The sequence below is a fragment of the Staurois parvus genome, unplaced genomic scaffold (genome assembly GCF_062004578.1).
Source record: "Staurois parvus isolate SC_StPar_1 unplaced genomic scaffold, SC_StPar_1.0 ptg000163l, whole genome shotgun sequence".
Lineage (NCBI taxonomy): Eukaryota > Metazoa > Chordata > Amphibia > Anura > Ranidae > Staurois > Staurois parvus.
This window is the reverse complement of record NW_028317959.1, coordinates 427,982-448,774: the sequence shown is the minus strand read 5'-3', so window position 1 is coordinate 448,774 and position 20,793 is coordinate 427,982. Positions and strand designations below refer to the sequence as shown.

Genomic DNA, 20,793 nt, shown 5'->3' with positions numbered 1-20,793 from the left:
TGGAAATATGTAATTTTTTTTTGTAGGCCTGTAATTTTTAGGAATAACTCACTGAAATCTGTCCGAACAAGAGTCTAGTAAACATCCCGGGTATGATAAAATTTTAAACACGAAATCATAAATTATAATACAATAAATAATCATAAAAAATAATAATACATGTAATTCAATAATATAATCAAACCAAAAACACTGAAATTTGAAATATAGCTCCAAGTTTGCACATCACTGAGCAAAGTCGCAGAATCGTTTTCAGTGTCTGATGACGAATTTCCCCACGAATCATTATCACTCAATTCTGCAAGTGGTTCTGATTTACTATCGCTGTTCTCTAGCTGGTCTAAAACTGCTTTTGACATAAAGGGACGCTTTTTGGACACCATAAAGTTTTCTCAGTTTCCAGGCAGAAAGAACAGTAAAAATGCAGGCAGGGCACAGGACAAAGCACTCAGGACAAAATGTATGTGAAATGCTTTGAAACAGTAATGATTTACTATGTGATTTTAGTGTATTTCATGAATGTCACTTTTTAAAATTTTAAAATTTCCCGCCGGTTTTGGCCCCCATACGTCCCGACGCTCGCAGGGACCGGAACCCGGAAGACGGATGCCGGCATCAGCCAGAAGAAATGGCTGGGGATGCTGCAGGGGACACATCGACAAAGCACAGGACAAGGTAAGTGATAATGGGAATCCCAGAGCAACACTGCATGGCATTCCCGAGTGTAGCTCGGGGTTACCGCTTTTGGCACTGATAATTAACCCCGAGCTACACTCGGGAATACCGCCAGGGAGGTTAATGCTTCTATGCTTCGGTGATGCTTCAGTGTTGCTTTTTTGAAATGTAAATGAAGCTTGGCAAATGCTGTGTGTGTGTTGATTTTCTATTTGTTTTAAGGGGGTCCAGTAGAACACTGGCTCATTGGTATCCTCGTTCATTGGGTCCCTAGCTTATTAGTACCCTTGTTCATCAGATTCCCTGCTCAATAGTACTCCCAGCTCTGTTGAACCCCCATTCACAGTAACCCTAAGCTCTGCTTATCCCCCCTGCTCAATAGTAACCCCCAGCTCTGCTGATCCCCCACTCCTTAATAGCCCCCAGCTCTGCTGATCCCTCACTCAGTATTAACCCCCAGCTCTGCTGATCCCCCACTCCTTAATAACCCTCAGCTCTGCTGATCCCTCACTCAGTAGTAACCCCCAGCTCTGCTGATACTCTAGTTTGCTGATTTTCCTTTCTCTCCAGTCCTTACCCACTTTTTGCTATGTTTCTCCCATGCTGCACAGCACATGTAACATTGCTATTTTCTCCTGCTCTGGTCCCTAGCTCTGCTGATCCTCTGCGGCTAAATTCTCTCTCTCTCTGCTCCTCGCTCACTTTCTGGTATAGCATTCCTGTTTTGCACATCATATGTGCCGTCTGCTAATGGCTTCACTTTAGTCTGGACCCAGCTCAATTTCCTGCTGCTCCAAGCTGCACACCAGATGTGATGTCTGCACCAGACACTTCCAGAATTTATACACATGAACCAGAAGTAACTGATGATGACATCTTTCTGGTTCGCTTGTTGGTTTCCCAGTGCATCCTGGGATATCTCACCCAGCAATACCCTTAAAACAAAGCAAAGCTAAAGCTAAATAACATCCTGCCCAGTACACTCAATGCGCGTTCCACATAGGCCGCACTGTGGCGTGATCTGTCGGACATGGCGAATGACAGATCAGTGTACTGGCCCACTGGAGGTACCATGTGATCGCTGTGTCATATAACAATTGTACACACTGGATGGCTTCTACTATTGTTTTGATCTCTGTGATTGGTCACAGTGATCACATTGTACAGACAGGGTCAATCCCATCATGTAATTAGCTGTGGCCAATCACATTAATTACAATAGCAGACACTGAATAATTCAATTTCATTCAGTAAAAATGGATGTTTATAATAGTAATATTCACTTTTGTAACCAATCATAGTGTGCAAAAATAAAATCCTGATCACCTCCCCAGGGTAGTACAGCGTTACTTATGGAAACACTGTATTGCTCTGGTCAAGGTATGTAAAAAGAAAAAAAAATCGTAAAAAAAAGAAAAAGTTTAATAAAAAAGATTTTCTTTTTTTTTACATAAAGTCATCAGTCCCTGATCATGACCACACCAGTTATATAATGGCTGTTTACTGCATTAGGGAGCATATGTAATAAAAATATTGTGAAAACATTTTTTTTTAATTTCTTGATTCTCCAAAAACTTGACAAAAAATTAAAACTTCGAAAAATAGCAACTTCAAAAACTTGCCACTCACCCAAGGGGTCATTTGGAGGCATCTTTGCACTGTACTGGCATTTTCTGGCCATCAGTACATCAGGATTGATCTTTACACAGTATACACCATAGTTTGTACTCTATACTATAACTTTCCAAGAAACTAAATAATATACACTGATTTGGGTTAATTTTACCAAAGAAATGTAACAGTATACATTTTGGCCTACATTTATGAAGAAAAAATATTTATTGTTAAAAGGTTATAAAAGAAACAAAGCAAAGCGCATTTTTTTTTCAAAATGTTCAATCTTTTTTTGTTTATTTTGCAAATAATGAAATACCCAGTGGTGATTAAATGCCACCAAAAGAAAACTCTATTTGTGTGAAAAAAATTATAAAAATGTAATTTAGGTAAGTGTTACTATACCGCACAATTGTAATTCAAGGTGCGGTAGCTCTGAAAGGTGAAAATTGGCCTGGGCAGGAAGGGGATGAAAGTGCTCAGTATTGAAGTGGTTAATGCTTGTAGTAAAACTCTTACCTATGTGCTCTGTCTCTATTAAATTTTGGCTAACCCTTGCTATTTAAAATTATCCTGCTTACTTCTGTAGAAGGTTCTTTTGCCGCTTTCTTTAACATTTCGAGTTTACTGTATATGTTAACGTGTCACTGGACTCTTTATATTTGTTTTGCTCCATTTTAATTATTTTCTCTTATCTTTTTTCTGACTGTAGAATATTGTTCTACTACACACTGGTCTATCTTGTATTTCTATGCAAAATTTCCAATAAAAATTATTGACAAATAAAATTGTCCTGCTACTCGGAAATTGTACACTGCGGTGCCATCTTCAGTCCCAGAATTCTTGTAGTAAAAAAACAAACTGTCTCTAATAAATGTGGGCCTAGGCTTGCTATTTAAAATTGTCCCACTATGATTTATCATCTTGTTCGTGCTTAGTTCTTCCATATTGGTCTATACATCGTGCTGGGGGATACCCCCCCTGACAATCTGTTATGTTTTCCCTCTGTAATATGGGCTATTGATCCTTCCGCTTACTGTTATATTGCACTATCTTCATTTACCCACTTGGATCATAACCGCCTCTCTGATGTTTTTCATTTGTTTAGGTACTTGTACTTGTTTTTTTTATACTTCCTATGTTCTGTTTGTTAAACTTTCGTAAAATAATAAAGACAAATTTGCCTTTAAAATTGTCCCACTGCTAGCAAATTGTACACTCCCTGGACCCCACTAGTGATGTACATTAACCTCTTCATGTACACATATATGTGGCCTCTCGGCGGGTGGGCCTTAATGCCAAACGTCTGAATATATGCGGCCCTGTTAAAACAACTTACCATGCTGAAAGCGCACTTCCTGAATGCTCCCAGCATGGTAGCCAGTGGGGATCGGTAAGCTCCCGATGCATACTTGCATTTGGGAGCTTTCCAATCATGTGAGCGCTGTGACAGCCAATCAGGATGCCCGCCTATGCCTCCTGGCTTTTAGAACTCTTAAAGGGCAAGGAGGTGGTCAGCGCAAAGGGATTAATCATGTACAAAAAATATAAAGTTTAGTCTAAAAGTAATATAATGTTTAAACTTTTTTTTTAAAGTGAAAAATATTTTGGATTCCTTAATATTCCATCCAGTCTCCTGGGGCTCTTCCTTGTCCTTATCCCAAAATTGATGTAATATGGTGGAGAATGATGAGTGAATCTGAAATCTCTCTTTATAATAAATGGACAACCACCCCTCCAAGGTGAAAAAGTACAAAGGAACCATAGAATCTCTTACTAATTCCCACATAAAATAGGCACACACAGAATTAAAAAGTCATTTCAGTAAAATTAAACCCAGTCACACATTTACCCGCTTTTATTATAAATGTTATTGATGTCCCCAGAAGAAATGTTACATCTATCAAGTTGATCAATGATGTGGCAAACCAAACCTGGGTGTATTTTCTCATCCCTACTTGTTATCTTAATTGTAGATTTTAGATTTGTTGTGTTTTTGCTTTTGGATGGCCGGAAGGGTGTAGATCTCTGGAAAGTTTGCCTTGAAAGTTGATCCATTCATGTAGATAAAAAACATATCACATACAGTACTCAACTATGTATAGTAGTCAGGAGAAATTTTCTTTGGTGACTAGTATTTACTTTAAGATACGGCCAATCTATTAGATGTATTACTCAGGCCCTGAAATGGAAAGGCTCTTGATGAATTATTTACAGACTCACCTTTTATTTTAAAAGATGACATAATGTGGCACCTTTCCCCTTCCTTCCTGTGTGACCTTCTGGTAACATTTAAATATACACTCCATACATTGAGCTCCATACATCCTGCAATCAGCGTCTCTTGAACACTTCTGCATTAGCCATGAAGCTCTCCATCACCCTGGTCTGCCTTCTCTTTGCATTCATACCTAAGGGTAAGACTAATGAACTAATACTCTTACTATCTGAAAGTTATATTTTATGGCAATACTTCAATTACATTTTTATTTTATTTTTCTCTTTTGCTTTATTGGATTTTAATTGTTTCATTTATTTACTTTTTAATTTTTGTTTATTTTTATTTTATGTGACTACTTTTCTTATTTTGAGACTTAAAGTAAAGTAAGATTGATTGATTGCTTGATTGATTGATTTATAATAAGTGACATTTCACTCTAATAGTGACATAAGATGAGTATGGGTGCTGACTTTTTTAGCTCTGTTTTATAAATATCACTGATCTAAAATTATGCATTTACAAGTCAGAATAAAGTAAGATGTCCTTATCTGCATGCTTGTTGAGGGTTGGGGACTCCAAGCATTGAAAGCAGAGGGTCAACATGGCCAAAAATCAAGCATTTGCACTTTGAATTAGCAATTTGAGCCTCCAGGTTTTTCTCACGAAATGTTTCCTTTAAGTATTTCAAAAGTCTCATTAATGGTTTTTTTATGGCTAGTATGGTTTTATTTCATGTGTATATTATAGGTCCACTTTACCACTGCAAATCTGTTTTGAATCTAGTGGTAAGGTTCTCTCTGTAAGAAGTATACTACTGTTATATGGATGTTACTATCTCAGAACACATTCTGAGACCTGGTGGGAGTCATTCTTCTCTTCTCTTTTCTCTTCTCTTCTCCGCAAACCTTCACATTGACCATTGTATGCAGAATCTTTGCTTGAGCTTCTTACTCATTTTTCATTAAGCATTTCGACAGCCCATTTTTTTTTACCATTACTACCTTGTTGTTTTTACTATTTTTTGTATACATAGAAATATCTTAACTGTTCTATACAGCCCCTGCATGAGCAATATGGCTGTTCATTCTTTTCTTGAAAAATAAAACAAATTGAAATGGAACACACTAATAATGCATAGAATTACAGTCCAACGTAGCTCTCACAAAAAATGCCTAGTTTTCTAGGGTACTGCAAGTAAAACAAGACTTAATCATTTTTTAGTACAAAATGTTGGATTTTTAGAATTGGAACATTGAATTTTTAAACATGTCAGAAATGTAATCCATTTGCTAAACTAGAAAAGTTGAGAAGAGAATCGATTTGGCTTGAACTTGGCTTTAAAACAGATTTGGGTGCTATGCCAGTATTGGAATAATGACATTGACACTTCTGTGTTTGTAAGGACACATAATATCCGGCAATTACTATTTATTAAATATGACGGCTGAATGGCTGTACATAATGAGCGCAATTATATATGTCATTTGTCTAGCTTAATACATGTTTATTTTGCATTATAAATACTGCCAGTATTCATTTCCGTTCTCTATTTCTCTATAGTTTAAATAAGTTTTAAAACAATGACAGATTAAATCTGCATAGAACAACTAAAAAATGCTTTCAGGTAAATAAAATGTGAGGGGCAACTTAATCCCAAAGTGATACTTCAGTTCTGAATAGATATTAGTCATATGGAACACTTGCTGACTTTCATACCTCTCAATTGTCCCTCGTTTGGGACCAAATATTTCTATTCCTTGATTCTTTTTCAGCTGTCTCTCCTTTTGGTCTAAAATATAGACCCCAGTAACTAAAATGCCTTATTTAACATAAAATAGATTTCATCAAAACTCTAATTGCATAAGTTAAGCACAGATAAAAATTAGCAGTAAGAAAAAAAAAAAAAGCTAAGCAGCGCTGATCTGAGTGTAGCAAGCGCCGTAAAACCATTCATTAAAATAAAAAGAGCAACTCACAAGAATAACAAAAAATTAACGGTGTACCCTTTAAATAATTCCCCGATTGCACCTAAACACTTTTCACCCCAAAAAGTGTATCATCCAAATATATATATATATATATATATATATATATATATATATGTGCTAATATACTAAATAAACTAATAAATAAATAAATACTACTGTCCAAAAATTATATTGTCCACAATAAAAAATAAAATATAATCAAATAAAATAAACAGAATAGACATAAATCCTCCAGAAAGACAGTCCGCAAAAAGGCTTCCAGCCCAATGTAGATCCAGTGATTATGGAGATCGAACCTCGAAAAAAGAGAGAACTCACATAGTGTGATACCATAAAAACGCATAAGGTAATATCAACATCACTGCAAAACGCATGGATCCTGGAAATTCCATTCAGAGACACAGGAGGAGTGTTCCTGAGGATCTATGGAGGGTCTGTTCGTAATTTTAATATGATGTGACATTTATGCAATAAAATTTATGTGGTATTGAAGAACTTCCTATTGCTGTTTGTGGTGGCATTATCCGGAGTCATTAAGAACATGACCGGATGAGTTTTTACATGAACTTTATCAGTATAATCTGCTCAGCTTTGGAGGGAATCTATATGGTAATGGAGGAGGAATTTCCCACTTGCTAAGTTTGAATAACCATTTTTGGATTGGGACTTACATGCTTGTGATATCCATGTTCTGGTAAGGGTGTTTTATCCTTACACTTAGAAGTGGACACGTGTTTACATGGTTTGCACACTGCATGAGAGTGTTTATAGCGGTTTGCACAGCTCACATTATACTCACCTGCATGAGTCACCACGTGTGGTTTAGTGTGATTCACATGCGTTTTGCAGTGATGTTGATATTACATTATGCGTTTTTATGGTATCACACTATGTGAGTTCTCTCTTTTTTTGAGGTTCGATCTCCATAATCACTGGATCTACATTCGGCTGGAAGCCTTTTTGCGGACTGTCTTTCTGGGGGATTTTTGTCTATTCTGTTTATTTTATTTGATTATATTTTATTTTTTATTGTGGACAATATAATTTTTGGACAGTAGTATTTATTTATTTATTTGTGTTATTTAGTATATTAACTCGCAAGAATAGCTTTACGGCTCGCATGTCACATTTATAAGCTTCCCCTGTAGATGATATGCTCCGGGATGCTGGGGGGCTGTAGTCTGTGGCCCGCTTGGCCGCACTGGTGGAACCGCACTGGGATCTTCTAAAGACCCCAGTGGTAAGCTATGCCCAGCCTAATTCCCAGTACTGTCCAGCTTCTGCAGCCACTGTATAGCCAAATGATGGTGACAAGCAATCATGATGGGTTTTGCATCATATAGTGGGTTCAGAGGCACACAACACAACAAGAGAATGTCATTAATGTCCCTAGCTATATTAAAGCTGAACTCCTTATAATGTATATTTCACTTTTTAGTAGAATGGGACTCTACTGGTGTGATCTCTGTACTGAGTTCCTGGGCCTGCTATGCCCATTATGAATATCTCCCACTCTCCTTGTTAACTGTTCCACTGATTTTATATCATGGAGAATGTAGCAGAAAGACCTGGGGCACACAAAGGTAGGCAGAAACACCAAAAACTCAAAGTGGTGCAGATGGAGTTGGTATTTATGGCAGGGAGACCTTGCACCCCTAAAAAATTGCAATGTAACTCTTGCAGTGCTAAGATAGATTTTGTTCAATTTTAAAGATGAATTCCAGGTATGTATATTTTATACATAGTTACCTTGTTTCAGCTTGGATTCCCAATGCCACTGAAAGCTGAAAATCACTGTTACTCCAGTGATCCTCTCTTGCTTTTGAGGTCCTCTGTCAAGCGGCTGGCCTGCTGCATTCTAAACACAAGGGGCCAGCCGTTTGGTATGGGCACCATTCAGAGAATTCTTTTAATTTCGTAAAAGAATGCAAAGTGTTCTCTGATTGGATGAGCTGGTGAGTGTGACATCACCACCGCGTCTCTCCACCTCATCCAATCAGAAAATGCTAAGCTTTCTCTGAATGGTGCCCATGTTAAGCGGCCAACCTCCTGTGTTCACAATGCAGTAGGACAGACAAAACTTGGAAGAAAGTGGAGTTCACTTGAGTAGCAGTGCCTCCTTTAGTAATTTCCAGCTTCCAGGGGCATCGGCCAGGTATGGTAGTACATAGTTACATTGCTCCAAGCCGGATCAATGTAACTATGTATGGGTTATCCATCCCTAGAATTTCTCTTTAAATATCAGTTCCCCACATACCTGGATCAGTTCATCCAAAATGTGGATGGAAAAACGAGGAACATTAATTTAACACACATTGGGGTTGATTTACTAAACATGGGGAGTGCAAAATCTGGTGCAGCTCTGCATAGAAACCAATCAGCTTCCAGTTGTTTTTCGTCAAAGCTTAATTGAACAAACTGAAGTTAGACTGGCTACCATGTTCATCTGCAGCAGATTTTTCACTTTCCAGTTTTAGTAAACCAATCCCTATGAGTAGTTAGGGTGGACTAGATATTCATAGGTTATCAGGATACTAGGTGCAGTGCTAGAAAAAAAACCCTTCTGGCAGCTTAAAATAGTATCTGAAATGACGTAATATGATTCACCGTTGAACACCCACAAGATAAGATCACTCTTTGCAGCAATACAAGTACATTTGTGTGACTAGCTACTGATAACGTTTGACAAGGGCACATATTAGAGCTACACCCAAAATTACATGAAGTCAGGCGATGTTCAAAACCATTACAAAAAAAAAGTTTGACAAATATATGGTAAAATGACCAGTTCACCACTTCACCACCAACGTGCACCAGTTCATAAGAAACAATAACTTACAACACATTGATTATTAGATATGCGTTATCTTATTAGTAGGTTTTATGGTTACTAGTAGAGATGAGCGAATCGAACATGACGAAGTGGAATTCGTTCCGAAGATTTGGAAAAATTCTATTCGCGACGAATCCGAAGATTAGCAAACTTCGGATGCACGAATCGAATTTTCCCAAAAATGGCGGCGACATGTGTGGCGACGGAGAAAATGGACAGAGAAGATGGGGCGGGGATCTCTAAGAAGGCGCGCAGACAAGGCGCGCTGACCCATAATGCATTCATGACATGTGATCGCATTAGCCAATCAGCAGCCAGCCAGCACTGTGTAATGGTGGAGCTATAAATCGCGGCCATCTTAGAATTCTCCATTAGCCTCCGGTCATTCAAGAGAGACAGACCTGTGTGTATTAAGGGACAGAGTTAGGGCCACAGAGACTTTAGGGCCACAGAATCGTTACTCAGGGACACAGAATCGTTACTCAGGGACACAGAATCGTTACTCAGGGACACAGAATCGTTACTTAGGGCCACAGCTATCAAAGAATCGAAAATTTAAAGTGACATACACCCTTTTTTTTTTTGGTGGCTGTCGTGCACAGTTGGTGCTGCAGTTTGCCGATTGTGCAAAATAAACTGACTTTCTGCTTCACAACCACTATTGTACGTTCAAAGAGTTAAATCCATTTACACGCCGGCTGGCGGTAATATTTTTTGGGTGATTAGTGCATTCCAGTGACACAAACGTACAGTTTCCAGCCAACGGCAAGCTGCAATTGACCGATTGTGCTAAATAAACTGACTTTCTGCTTCACAACCACTATTGTACGTTCAAAGAGTTAAATCCATTTACACGCCGGCTGGCGGTAATATTTTTTGGGTGATTAGTGCATTCCAGTGACAGAAACGTACAGTTTCCAGCCAACGGCAAGCTGCAATTGACCGATTGTGTACAATAAACTGACTTTCTGCTTCACAACCACTATTGTACGTTCAAAGAGTTAAATCCATTTACACGCCGGCTGGCGGTAATATTTTTTGGGTGATTAGTGCATTCCAGTGACATAAACGTACAGTTTCCAGCCAACGGCAAGCTGCAATTGACCGATTGTGTACAATAAACTGACTTTCTGCTTCACAACCACTATTGTACGTTCAAAGAGTTAAATCCATTTACAGGCCGGCTGGCGGTAATATTTTTTGGGTGATTAGTGCATTCCAGTGACATAAACGTAGAGTTTACAGCCAACGGCAAGCTGCAATTGACCGATTGTGTACAATAAACTGACTTTCTGCTTCACAACCACTATTGTACGTTCAAAGAGTTAAATCCATTTACACGCCGGCTGGCGGTAATATTTTTTGGGTGATTAGTGCATTCCAGTGACATAAACGTACAGTTTCCAGCCAACGGCAAGCTGCAATTGACCGATTGTGTACAATAAACTGACTTTCTGCTTCACAACCACTATTGTACGTTCAAAGAGTTAAATCCATATACACGCCGGGTGGCGGTAATATTTTTTGGGTGATTAGTGCATTCCAGTGACATAAACGTACAGTTTACAGCCAACGGCAAGCTGCAATTGACCGATTGTGCTAAATAAACTGACTTTCTGCTTCACAACCACTATTGTACGTTCAAAGAGTTAAATCCGGTTTTATTTTTTGGGTGCTTATTGAATTAAAGAGTATGTCAGACAACACGCAGAGGAGTGGCAGAGGAGGCAATGTTTCAGGAGCGAGCAGACGTGGCAGCAGAGGAAGGGGTCGAGGCAGCACTAGTCGCAGCCAGAGGCCAGTGCTCCCGGTGTCATCCAGCGGTCGTGTCTCCACCGACAACCCTGCCGTCATCGATTGGTTGACTCGGTCGTCTTCCTCTTCCCAGGTCACCTCTGACACCTACAGCCAACGGTCGGTGGGTACGTCAGACACAACTGTTAGTTGGCATGGCCCGGGAGCAAGCCCACTGAAATCACGTGTCCTCGACCTGCCCCTGTCCTTTGGTGTTCCCTCACCAAGCGAAGTATCGCATGCTGTGGGCTCAGCCCCACTGTACAGTGAGGAAGAGCTAACAGAGGGCGGTCAGGAACGGGGGGAGACATCCGCCTCTTCAGCAGCCAGGCGAAGAAGTACTGGCGAGGAGAGTGGCTCGGTAGCCGGTCTAGAGACAGGTCTGTCTCCTGACCCACACGCAGCCGAGGGGGCTAGTAGTGACGCAGAGACCCTAATTGATGATGATGAGGCTGATCGCACTTGGCAGCCTCGTCGTCATCAGGCTATTGCTTCCGCATCATCAGGAGAAGAGGGTGCCAGCTTGCCAGCGAGCAAAACAGTCGGTGGGTTGCCCAGGAGGCAGCAGGGTCGCAGCAGTGTCAGTGGAGCCAAACGGCCACGGAGTAGAGCACCAGCTCCACTGCAGCCTACCACCATGGCCAGTAGTGGTGCCGGTGTGCACGGAGGAAGTAGCAGTCAGCCAGTGAGGAGTAGCGGGGGCAAAGTTTCCTACTCAGCGGTGTGGCAATTTTTCGTCAAGCCGCCCGAGGAAGTAAACGTAGCCGTATGTCGACTATGTGGCCAGAAAGTCAAGCGTGGCCAGGGGGCCAATGTTGGGACTACAGCGTTGCATCAGCATATGCAGCGTCGCCATTCGGTGGCCTGGGAAAACCGTGATAAAGATACGGCGGTTCTGCCTGCCCCAGCCCCCGCTCCATCACCCGCTCCGTTACTTGCTCCGTCACCCGACGTCAATCGCCCTCTATCAGCCAGTCAAGGCTCCAACACCTCTGCTGAGGGGAGTTGTCGCTCATTGGCATCTTCCGCTCGTTCAGATGCTCCTTCTCCTGCTACTCCTCTTCACGGTATCCGTCAGCAGTCTTTCTTGGAATCCGTTTCCAAGAGACAACAGTTTGCGAGCACGCACCCGACGGTGCAGAAGCTGAACGTCCTCCTGTCCAAGTTGCTGGTGCTGCAGTCCCTCCCTTTCCAAGTGGTGGACTCAGCACCTTTCCGAGAAATGATGGCTTGTGCCGAGCCGCGGTGGAGAGTGCCAAGCCGGAATTTCTTCGCCAAAAAGGCAGTGCCAGCCCTGCATTCACATGTAGAAGAGATGGTGGGCCAGTCTTTGAGCATGTCGGTCTCTGCCAAAGTGCACGGCAGCGCCGACGTGTGGAGCTGTAGCTACGGTCAGGGACAGTACATGTCATTTACGGCCCACTGGGTGAACGTGCTGCCGGCACAGCCGCACCAGCAACTTGGACAGGTCACGCCGCTGTTGCCTCCACGTTTGCACGTCCTTGGTCCAGCAAAGATGTCCGCCTCTACCACCTCTTCTTCCGCCGTGTCCTCAGCCGCCACCCCCGTGCCAAGTCCCATTACCCGACCGGCATATCACATGTGCAGGGCGCAACGGTGTCACGCTGTGCTGCACCTGGTATGCCTTAGCGAACGTAGTCACACAGGGGAGGAACTTCTCAGTGTAATGAACAGAGAAATCGACAGATGGCTGTCTCCGCGCAAACTGAAAATCGGAACCATGTTGACCGACAACGGAAAGAACATGGTGTCTGCTCTGCGTCAAGGAAGGTTGTGCCATGCGCCATGCATGGCTCACATGTTCAATCTGGTTGTCAAGCGGTTCCTAAAATCCACCATCCCACTGCAAGACATCCTTAAAATGTCACGTAAACTTTGCATGCATTTCAGCCATTCCTACACCGCAAAGCACACCCTCCTTGAGCTGCAGCGGCAGAACGGAATTCCACAGCATCGCCTGATCTGCGACGTTGCAACAAGGTGGAATTCAACCCTACATATGTTAGACCGCCTTTACGAACAGCGAAAGGCCATCACCGATTTCCTGATGTTACAAGCGGATAAAGGTACTCCCCTGTGTAACTTCGATGTCAGCCATTGGCAGCTCATGCGTGACACCTGCCGCTTGCTCAGGCCCTTTGAGGAGGCCACGCTATTCGTGAGTCGGCAGGACTATGGGATGAACGACGTCATTCCTCTGTTGCACGTCCTGGAACAAATGCTGTTAACAATGGCTGGTCAGGGTGCGGTAGACGTGGCGCACAGATCTCAACGCCACATGACCCCTGTGGGGGCAGGACAGGAAGAAGAGGAGGAGGTAGAGGAGGACATTGGTGCTCAGGAATTATTGAGTGAAATGGGTGGTTTTTCCACTCAGCGGACAGGAGTGGAGGAGCAGGAGCATCTGGTAGAGGAGGAGGAGACAGAGGACCCAGACGCACCGTGGCAGTATGCTGTGGAGATGGAGGCAGGGAGTCCCTCGCATTCCTTGGCACAAATGGCCCATAGCATGCTCGGTTGCTTGCGTAGCGACAGCCGAATAATAACCATCAGACAGAGGGATGACTTTTGGCTGTCCACCTTGTTGGACCCTCGCTACCGTTCAAAAATGGTGGCCTTTTTTACACCTGCTGAGAGGGAGGCCAAAATAAAGTACTATAAAAACCACCTATGTAGTCAGTTGGTCTCTGCCTTTCTGCGCCAACGTCCATCCTCAGACACTGTGGGCCCTGTGCGCTCGCATTCCGCTGCCATGGCAGCAGGGGAGGGGTGGGGTGGTAGGAGCAGTGGCAGCTCCACCAGCAGCGGCTGCCTCAGTCTGCAGTCGATGATGAGTAGCTTTCTTCACCAGCACAGTGAGGAAACTACTAACCAGCCGCAGCAGCAGCAGCATCAGGTGGACCTGGAGCAGGACCTCAAACAACAGGCTTGGGCCTACTTGGACAGCACCCTGCCAACCGAGGTAGACAATCCCCTTGACTACTGGGCAACGAAACTTGACCTTTGGCCCCAACTAGCTGAATTTGCCCTTGAAAGGCTGTCATGCCCGGCCAGTAGCGTGGCATCGGAGCGCGTGTTTAGTGCGGCAGGAGGTATTGTAACTCCGCGGAGGACACGACTGTCCACCCAAAGTGTGGAGAGACTCACGTTTGTGAAAATGAATCAGGCGTGGATTAGTCTGGATTTCAAACCACCAGTTCCTGACACAACTGACTAAATCCGCCATGAATCATGCCCCAAACATGTTATTAGGGACAAATGGAAAACCTCCACCTGATCCGTACATTTGTATATATATTTTATTGAGAGGCTGCTGGTCGGCCGACTCATGTTTTGCACATTTTTAATGACTTATACTCTGCAGGTCGGGCCCCTCATGAATTGGGGTTTTTAAATTATTTATACTTCGCTGGACGACCGTCACATGAATTGAACCTTTTTAATGACTTATACTCTGCTGGTCGGGCCCCTCATGAATTGGTGTTTTTAAATTATTTATACGTCGCTGGACGACTGTCACATGAATTTAAACTTTTTAATTATTTATAGTCGACCAGTTCCAGACCGATGGAATAGCAATTTTTTTAAATATTTATTTGACACGTGTTGTCCATCTCATCAATGAGGTGGACTGTTTATTTATTGGCCACGGTTTGGCCCCCTCCTGTTTCTTACATTGTTAACTTGTTGTATCGGTCACGGTTTGGCCACATGTTTGGTTGTCTTGTTAAGATTTTCTGTAATGTACACAGTTACGCTTGACTTGTCGACTTTCCACAATCTACTAAGGTATAGCAAGTTTTTTTGTTTTTTTTTGGTCTAAACCATTTCTTATAATGTCAATTAGTAGGATACGCCGCTGTAAGGCGACCTACTTTTTTGTCACTGTGTAGACATCTATTTATAGGCCGATGTTTGGCCAGAAAGATATATTTAGTAATAACCTAGCCGTTCAAGCCGCTCACTGAACACCTCGGGAATTGCTTTGTATATCTGTCGCCTTAGGGGCCGCTGTCTGGCGACATAATTTTTTGTCCCTGTGTAGACATCTATTTATAGGCCGATGTTTGGCCACAAAAATATATTTAGTAATAACCTAGCCGTTCAGGCCGCTCCCTGAATACCTCGGGAATTGCTTTGTATATCTGTCGCCTTAGAGGCCGCTGTCTGAACAGCTCATGAATTGCTTTCTATATGTGTCGCCTTTGAGGCCGCTGGCTGGACAGCTGATGAATTGATTTGTATATATGTACTTATTGTCCGCTGTCCGGACAGCTTATGAATTACTTTTTGTATATAGCCTTCCAAACCACTCTCAGAATAAGTCATGATATTCATGCTGTGTATAGCCTTATAGGCCAATGGTCAATCAAGTCATGATTGTTATAGTGTGTATAGCCTTATAGGCCGCTGTCTTTACAACTTTATAATTCCATGCAGTATATAGCCCTATCGGCCACTTTCTGGCATCCAGTTGCTGTAGCCCCCATCACCACACTGTGCCACGGGCCCCTGTACCGCCTTCTCATACTGCTGCCAGATCCATTCTCTGCCATGTGCGTCTTTGTCGTCTGCTCACGCTGCTGGGTTCCAGTTTTAAACCTAGGCCTGTGTATGGCTTCTGAATACTGCTGCCTCCACCGCCACCCTGCGCCATGTGCCTCTGTCATCTGCTCACGCTGCTGACGGCTTCCGCTTTTTAACCTAGGCCTGTGTATGGCTTCCGAATACTGCTGCCTCCACCGCCACCCTGCGCCATGTGCCTCTGTCATCTGCTCACGCTGCTGACGGCTTCCGCTTTTTAAACTAGTCCTGTGTATGTCTTCCGAATACTGCTGCCTCCACCGCCACCCTGCGCCATGTGCCACTTTCGGGTCTCCTCACACTGCTGCCAGGTCCATACTGATTCATGGCCCCATGTACCGGCTCCTCATGAACGTGGTTCAGCGGGTTTGCATCACTTAACGGCAAATTGTTGACAAATGCTGGGACGTTCAGTGTTGTGCGCATTAAGCCAGACACCAAAGGGCAGCACAGACCTGTTATTACTCGCTCAAGCATGGCTGAACAAAACCAGTCTCTACCACAAATTGGACCCAGACCTGCCCAGGGTCTCGTAACTAGATTGCACGGAGGAGTAGAGTCCGTTATCGGAATTAAATAGACAAAACGCCACACCAAAAAGAGTGGCCATTTCCAACACTTATTCCAGAAAGAGGAACAACCCGTTTCATATACGGCCCGTAGACGTTTCACGTCTGCCACATTCAGTCGATTTAAGACGCAAGCTCCACTTCCTGTGGTCTCTGACCGTCGATATACCTTTAAGTGTCAGCTTTGAAGCTATATTCCCTCCGGAGCACTGACACTGGTGCCCTTCCGTCAACATGCCTTTAAGTTTCAGTTTTCAACCATATTCCCCACAGAAGCCAAACTCTTGGGTATCCCAGAAGCTGCTCAGCGGGTCAGGGCAATAAAGCTCCCGGTTCGCAGGTTGTTCCGTCTTATGGATGGAAGTACGACGGTATATGATCTTCTTCGCACCCACGGCATTACCTCATAAAATTTCTGCATTGCATCTGCAATCACAACGCTGACTTCCCGGATCGCCACTCAGCCATTGGACTCTTGATAGTCGTCTTCCCACACTGCTGCTGGGGGGACTTTTTAACCTAGGCCTGTGTATGGCCTTCAATTGAAGCTGCTTCCGCTCCACCACTCTGCCATTGGACTCTTGATAGTCGTCTCCCCACGCTGCTGCTGGGGGGACTTTTTAACATAGGCCTCTGTATGGCCTTTAATTGAATCTGCTTACGCTCCGCCACTCTGCCATCGGCCTCTTGGGTATCCCAGAAGCTGCTCAGCGGGTCAGGGCAATAAAGCTCCCGGTTCGCAGGTTGTTCCGTCTTATGGATGGAAGTACGACGGTATATGATCTTCTTCGCACCCACGGCATCACCTCATAGAATCTCTGCATTGCATCTGCAATCACAACGCTGACTTCCCGGATCGCCACTCAGCCATTGGACTCTTGATAGTCGTCTCCCCACACTGCTGCTGGGGGGACTTTTTAACCTAGGCCTGTGTATGGCCTTCAATTGAAGCTGCTTCCGCTCCGCCACTCTGCCATTGGACTCTTGATAGTCGTCTCCCCACGCTGCTGCTGGGGGGACTTTTTAACATAGGCCTCTGTATGGCCTTTAATTGAATCTGCTTCTGCTCCGCCACTCTGCCATGGGCCTCTTGGGTATCCCAGAAGCTGCTCAGCGGGTCAGGGCAATAAAGCTCCCGGTTCGCAGGTTGTTCCGTCTTATGGATGGAAGTACGACGGTATATGATCTTCGCACCCACGGCATCACCTCATAGAATCTCTGCATTGCATCTGCAATCACAACGCTGACTTCCCGGATCGCCACTCAGCCATTGGACTCTTGATAGTCGTCTCCCCACACTGCTGCTGGGGGGACTTTTTAACCTAGGCCTGTGTATGGCCTTCAATTGAAGCTGCTTCCGCTCCGCCACTCTGCCATTGGACTCTTGATAGTCGTCTCCCCACGCTGCTGCTGGGGGGACTTTTTAACATAGGCCTCTGTATGGCCTTTAATTGAAGCTGCTTACGCTCCGCCACTCTGCCATGGGCCTCTTGGGTATCCCAGAAGCTGCTCAGCGGGTCAGGGCAATAAAGCTCCCGGTTCGCAGGTTGTTCCGTCTTATGGATGGAAGTACGACGGTATATGATCTTCTTCGCACCCACGGCATTACTTCATAGAATTTCTGCATTGCATCTGCAATCACAACGCTGACTTCCCGGATCGCCACTCAGCCATTGGACTCTTGATAGTTGACTCCCCACACTGCTGCTGGGGGGACTTTTTAACCTAGGCCTGTGTATGGCCTTCAATTGAAGCTGCTTCCGCTCCGCCACTCTGCCATTGGACTCTTGATAGTCGTCTCCCCACGCTGCTGCTGGGGGGACTTTTTAACCTAGGCCTGTGTATGGCCTTCAATTGAAGCTGCTTCTGCTCCGCCACTCTGCCATTGGACTCTTGATAGTCGTCTCCCCACACTGCTGCTGGGGGGACATTTTAACATAGGCCTCTGTATGGCCTTCAATTTAAGCTGCTTACGCTTCGCCACTCTGCCATGGGCCCCTGTACCGCCTCCTCTTGCTGCTGCCAGGTCCAGAGTGTGTCATGGGTCCCTGTACGGCCTCCCATTGCTGCTGACTTCATCGCCAGACTCTGCCATGTGCCACTTTCAGGTCTCCTTACACTGTTGGTGGGTTCCATTTTGTGATAGGGTGCTGTATGGCCTTCCATTGCTGCTGCCTCCACCGCCAACCTGCGCCATGTGCCTCTGTCGTCTGCTCACGCTGCTGACGGCTTCCGCTTTTTAACCGAGGCCTGTGTTTGGCTTCCGAATACTGCTGCATCCACCGCCACCCTGCGCCATGTGTCTCTGTCGTCTGCTCACGCTGCTGACGGCTTCCGCTTTTTAACCTAGGCCTGTGTATGGCTTCAGAATAATGCTGCCTACACCGCCACCCTGCGCCATGTGCCTCTGTCGTCTGCTCACGCCGCTGCCAGGTCCATACTGATTCATGGCCCCCTGTACCGGCTCCTCATGAACGTGGTTCAGCGGGTTTGCATCACTTAACGGCAAATCGTTGACAAACGCTGGGACGTTCAGTGTTGTGCGCATTAAGCCAGACACCAAAGGGCAGCACAGACCTGTTATTACTCGCTCAAGCATGGCTGAACAAAACCAGTCTCTACCACAAATTGGACCCAGACCTGCCCAGGGTCTCGTAAGTAGATTGCACGGAGGAGTAGAGTTCGTTATTGGAATTAACTGTGAGGGACTTTTAAACCTAGGCCTGTGTATGGCCTTCAATTGAAGCTGCTTCTGCTCCGCCACTCTGCCATTGGACTCTTGATAGTCGTCTCCCCACGCTGCTGCTGGGGGGACTTTTTAACATAGGCCTCTGTATGGCCTTCAATTTTAGCTGCTTACGCTCCGCACTCTGCCATGGGCCCCTGTACCGCCTCCTCATGCTGCTGCCAGGCCCGTAATCTGCCATGGGCCCCCGTACCGACTCCTCATGCTGCTGCCAGGCCCGTAATCTGTCATGGGCCCCTGTACCGCCTCCTCATGCTGCTGCCAGGTCCAGAGTGTGTCATGGGTCCCTGTACGGCCTCCCATTGCTGCTGTCTCCATCGCCACACTCTGCCATGTGCCACTTTCAGGTCTCCTCACATTGCTGGTGGGTTCCATTTTGTCATAGGGTGCTGTATGGCCTCCCATTGCTGCTGCCTCCACCGCCACACTGTGGCTCCACACTCTGGTTTTGGCCCCGTGACTGCCCAAATGAGTGAAGTGTGCGGTGATTCTAAGATCGACGGCACTCATCTGCATGTCATACTGACTGACAGTATTATTTCTCTTCCCCAGCAGACTCCGAGGGCATTTAAATTAAAGGTACAGTGTTCTGCACTAATATAAAGGCTCTCTGAAGCCTAGAAACACCCTTTTTATAAGTTAAATTCGCAGCGAATATATTCGGCTCGAAGCGAATTTATTCGGCGAATTCGGCGAATCAGCCGAACCAAATCTTTGAATAATTCGCTCATCTCTAGTTACTAGGTAAGGGTGCAAAAACCCTTGAGACTTAAGCCTACCATAGATGATGCTGAATCCCTCCCAGGGAGCTATTGTGTTCTATCATTGGGGAGGGCAAAGTGGGAGCCATCCATGCCGGGAGAACACAGTTGATATTATTTGCAGCTATAGAAGCTGTCAAAAATTGCATGAAAAATCCAACAGGCTGGTTGTACCCAAATTGTAGAACAATCGAAATGGGTACACTCAACCTGCCCATTGATGGTGTGAATCTCAGCAAGTCCCTGCTGAAGCGGCTGAGATTTGAACCATCTATTTTGTACAATATAATTTACTGTAGAACATCTACAACATAAGGAGAGAGCCCTTTGCAATAGTACAACAAAGTGATAATGTTTGCCAAGAGTACACAACAGAGCTACACCCAATATTACACAATGCTGAAAACCTTGCACATGGTCTTAAAATTGATGAGGTCTATGTGACATATAACCAGTGGGCAATGGAGGCTAAACAGCAACTGCAATCTCACCACCATACCTTCTTTGTGAAATGTTTGGCTCAAAAGGTTTTAATTAATTTATTGACTGCAGGCATTAAACACTTACCAGCCACTTTATTAGGTACACCAGTTCAATTGCTTGGTAACACAAATTGCAAATCAGCCAATCACATGGCAACAACTCAATGCATTTAGGCATCTAGACATGGTGAAGATGACTTTCTGAAGTTCAAACCGAGCATCAGAATGGGGAAGAAAGGGGATTTAAGTTACCTTGAACGTGGCATGGTTATTGGTGCCAGACGGGCTGGTCTGAGTATTTTTTAAAAACTGCTGATTGACTGGGATTTTCATGCACAACCATCTCTAGGGTTTATAGAGAATGGCCCAAAATAGAGAAAATATCCAGTGAGCCACAGTTGTGTGGACAAAAATGCCTTGCTGATGTCAGAGGTCAGAAGTGAATGGGCAGACTGGTTGAGATGATAGAAAGGCAACAGTAACTCAAATAACCACTTGTTACAAA

The 20,793-nt window shown here is 44.4% G+C and overlaps 1 protein-coding gene across 1 annotated transcript in view; it reads left to right on the top strand.

The window, feature by feature from the left end:
• The first annotated feature begins 4,550 nt into the window (after nt 1-4,550).
• The window catches only part of LOC149462977 (phospholipase A2 inhibitor gamma subunit B-like), a 41,539-nt gene continuing 25,296 nt past the window's right edge, over nt 4,551-20,793 (top strand). Inside the window, exon 1 of the mRNA XM_089676043.1 lies at nt 4,551-4,706. Coding sequence (XP_089532169.1) covers nt 4,655-4,706 — 52 coding nt within the window. The 5' untranslated portion in view covers nt 4,551-4,654. The remainder of the gene's footprint in view (nt 4,707-20,793) is intronic.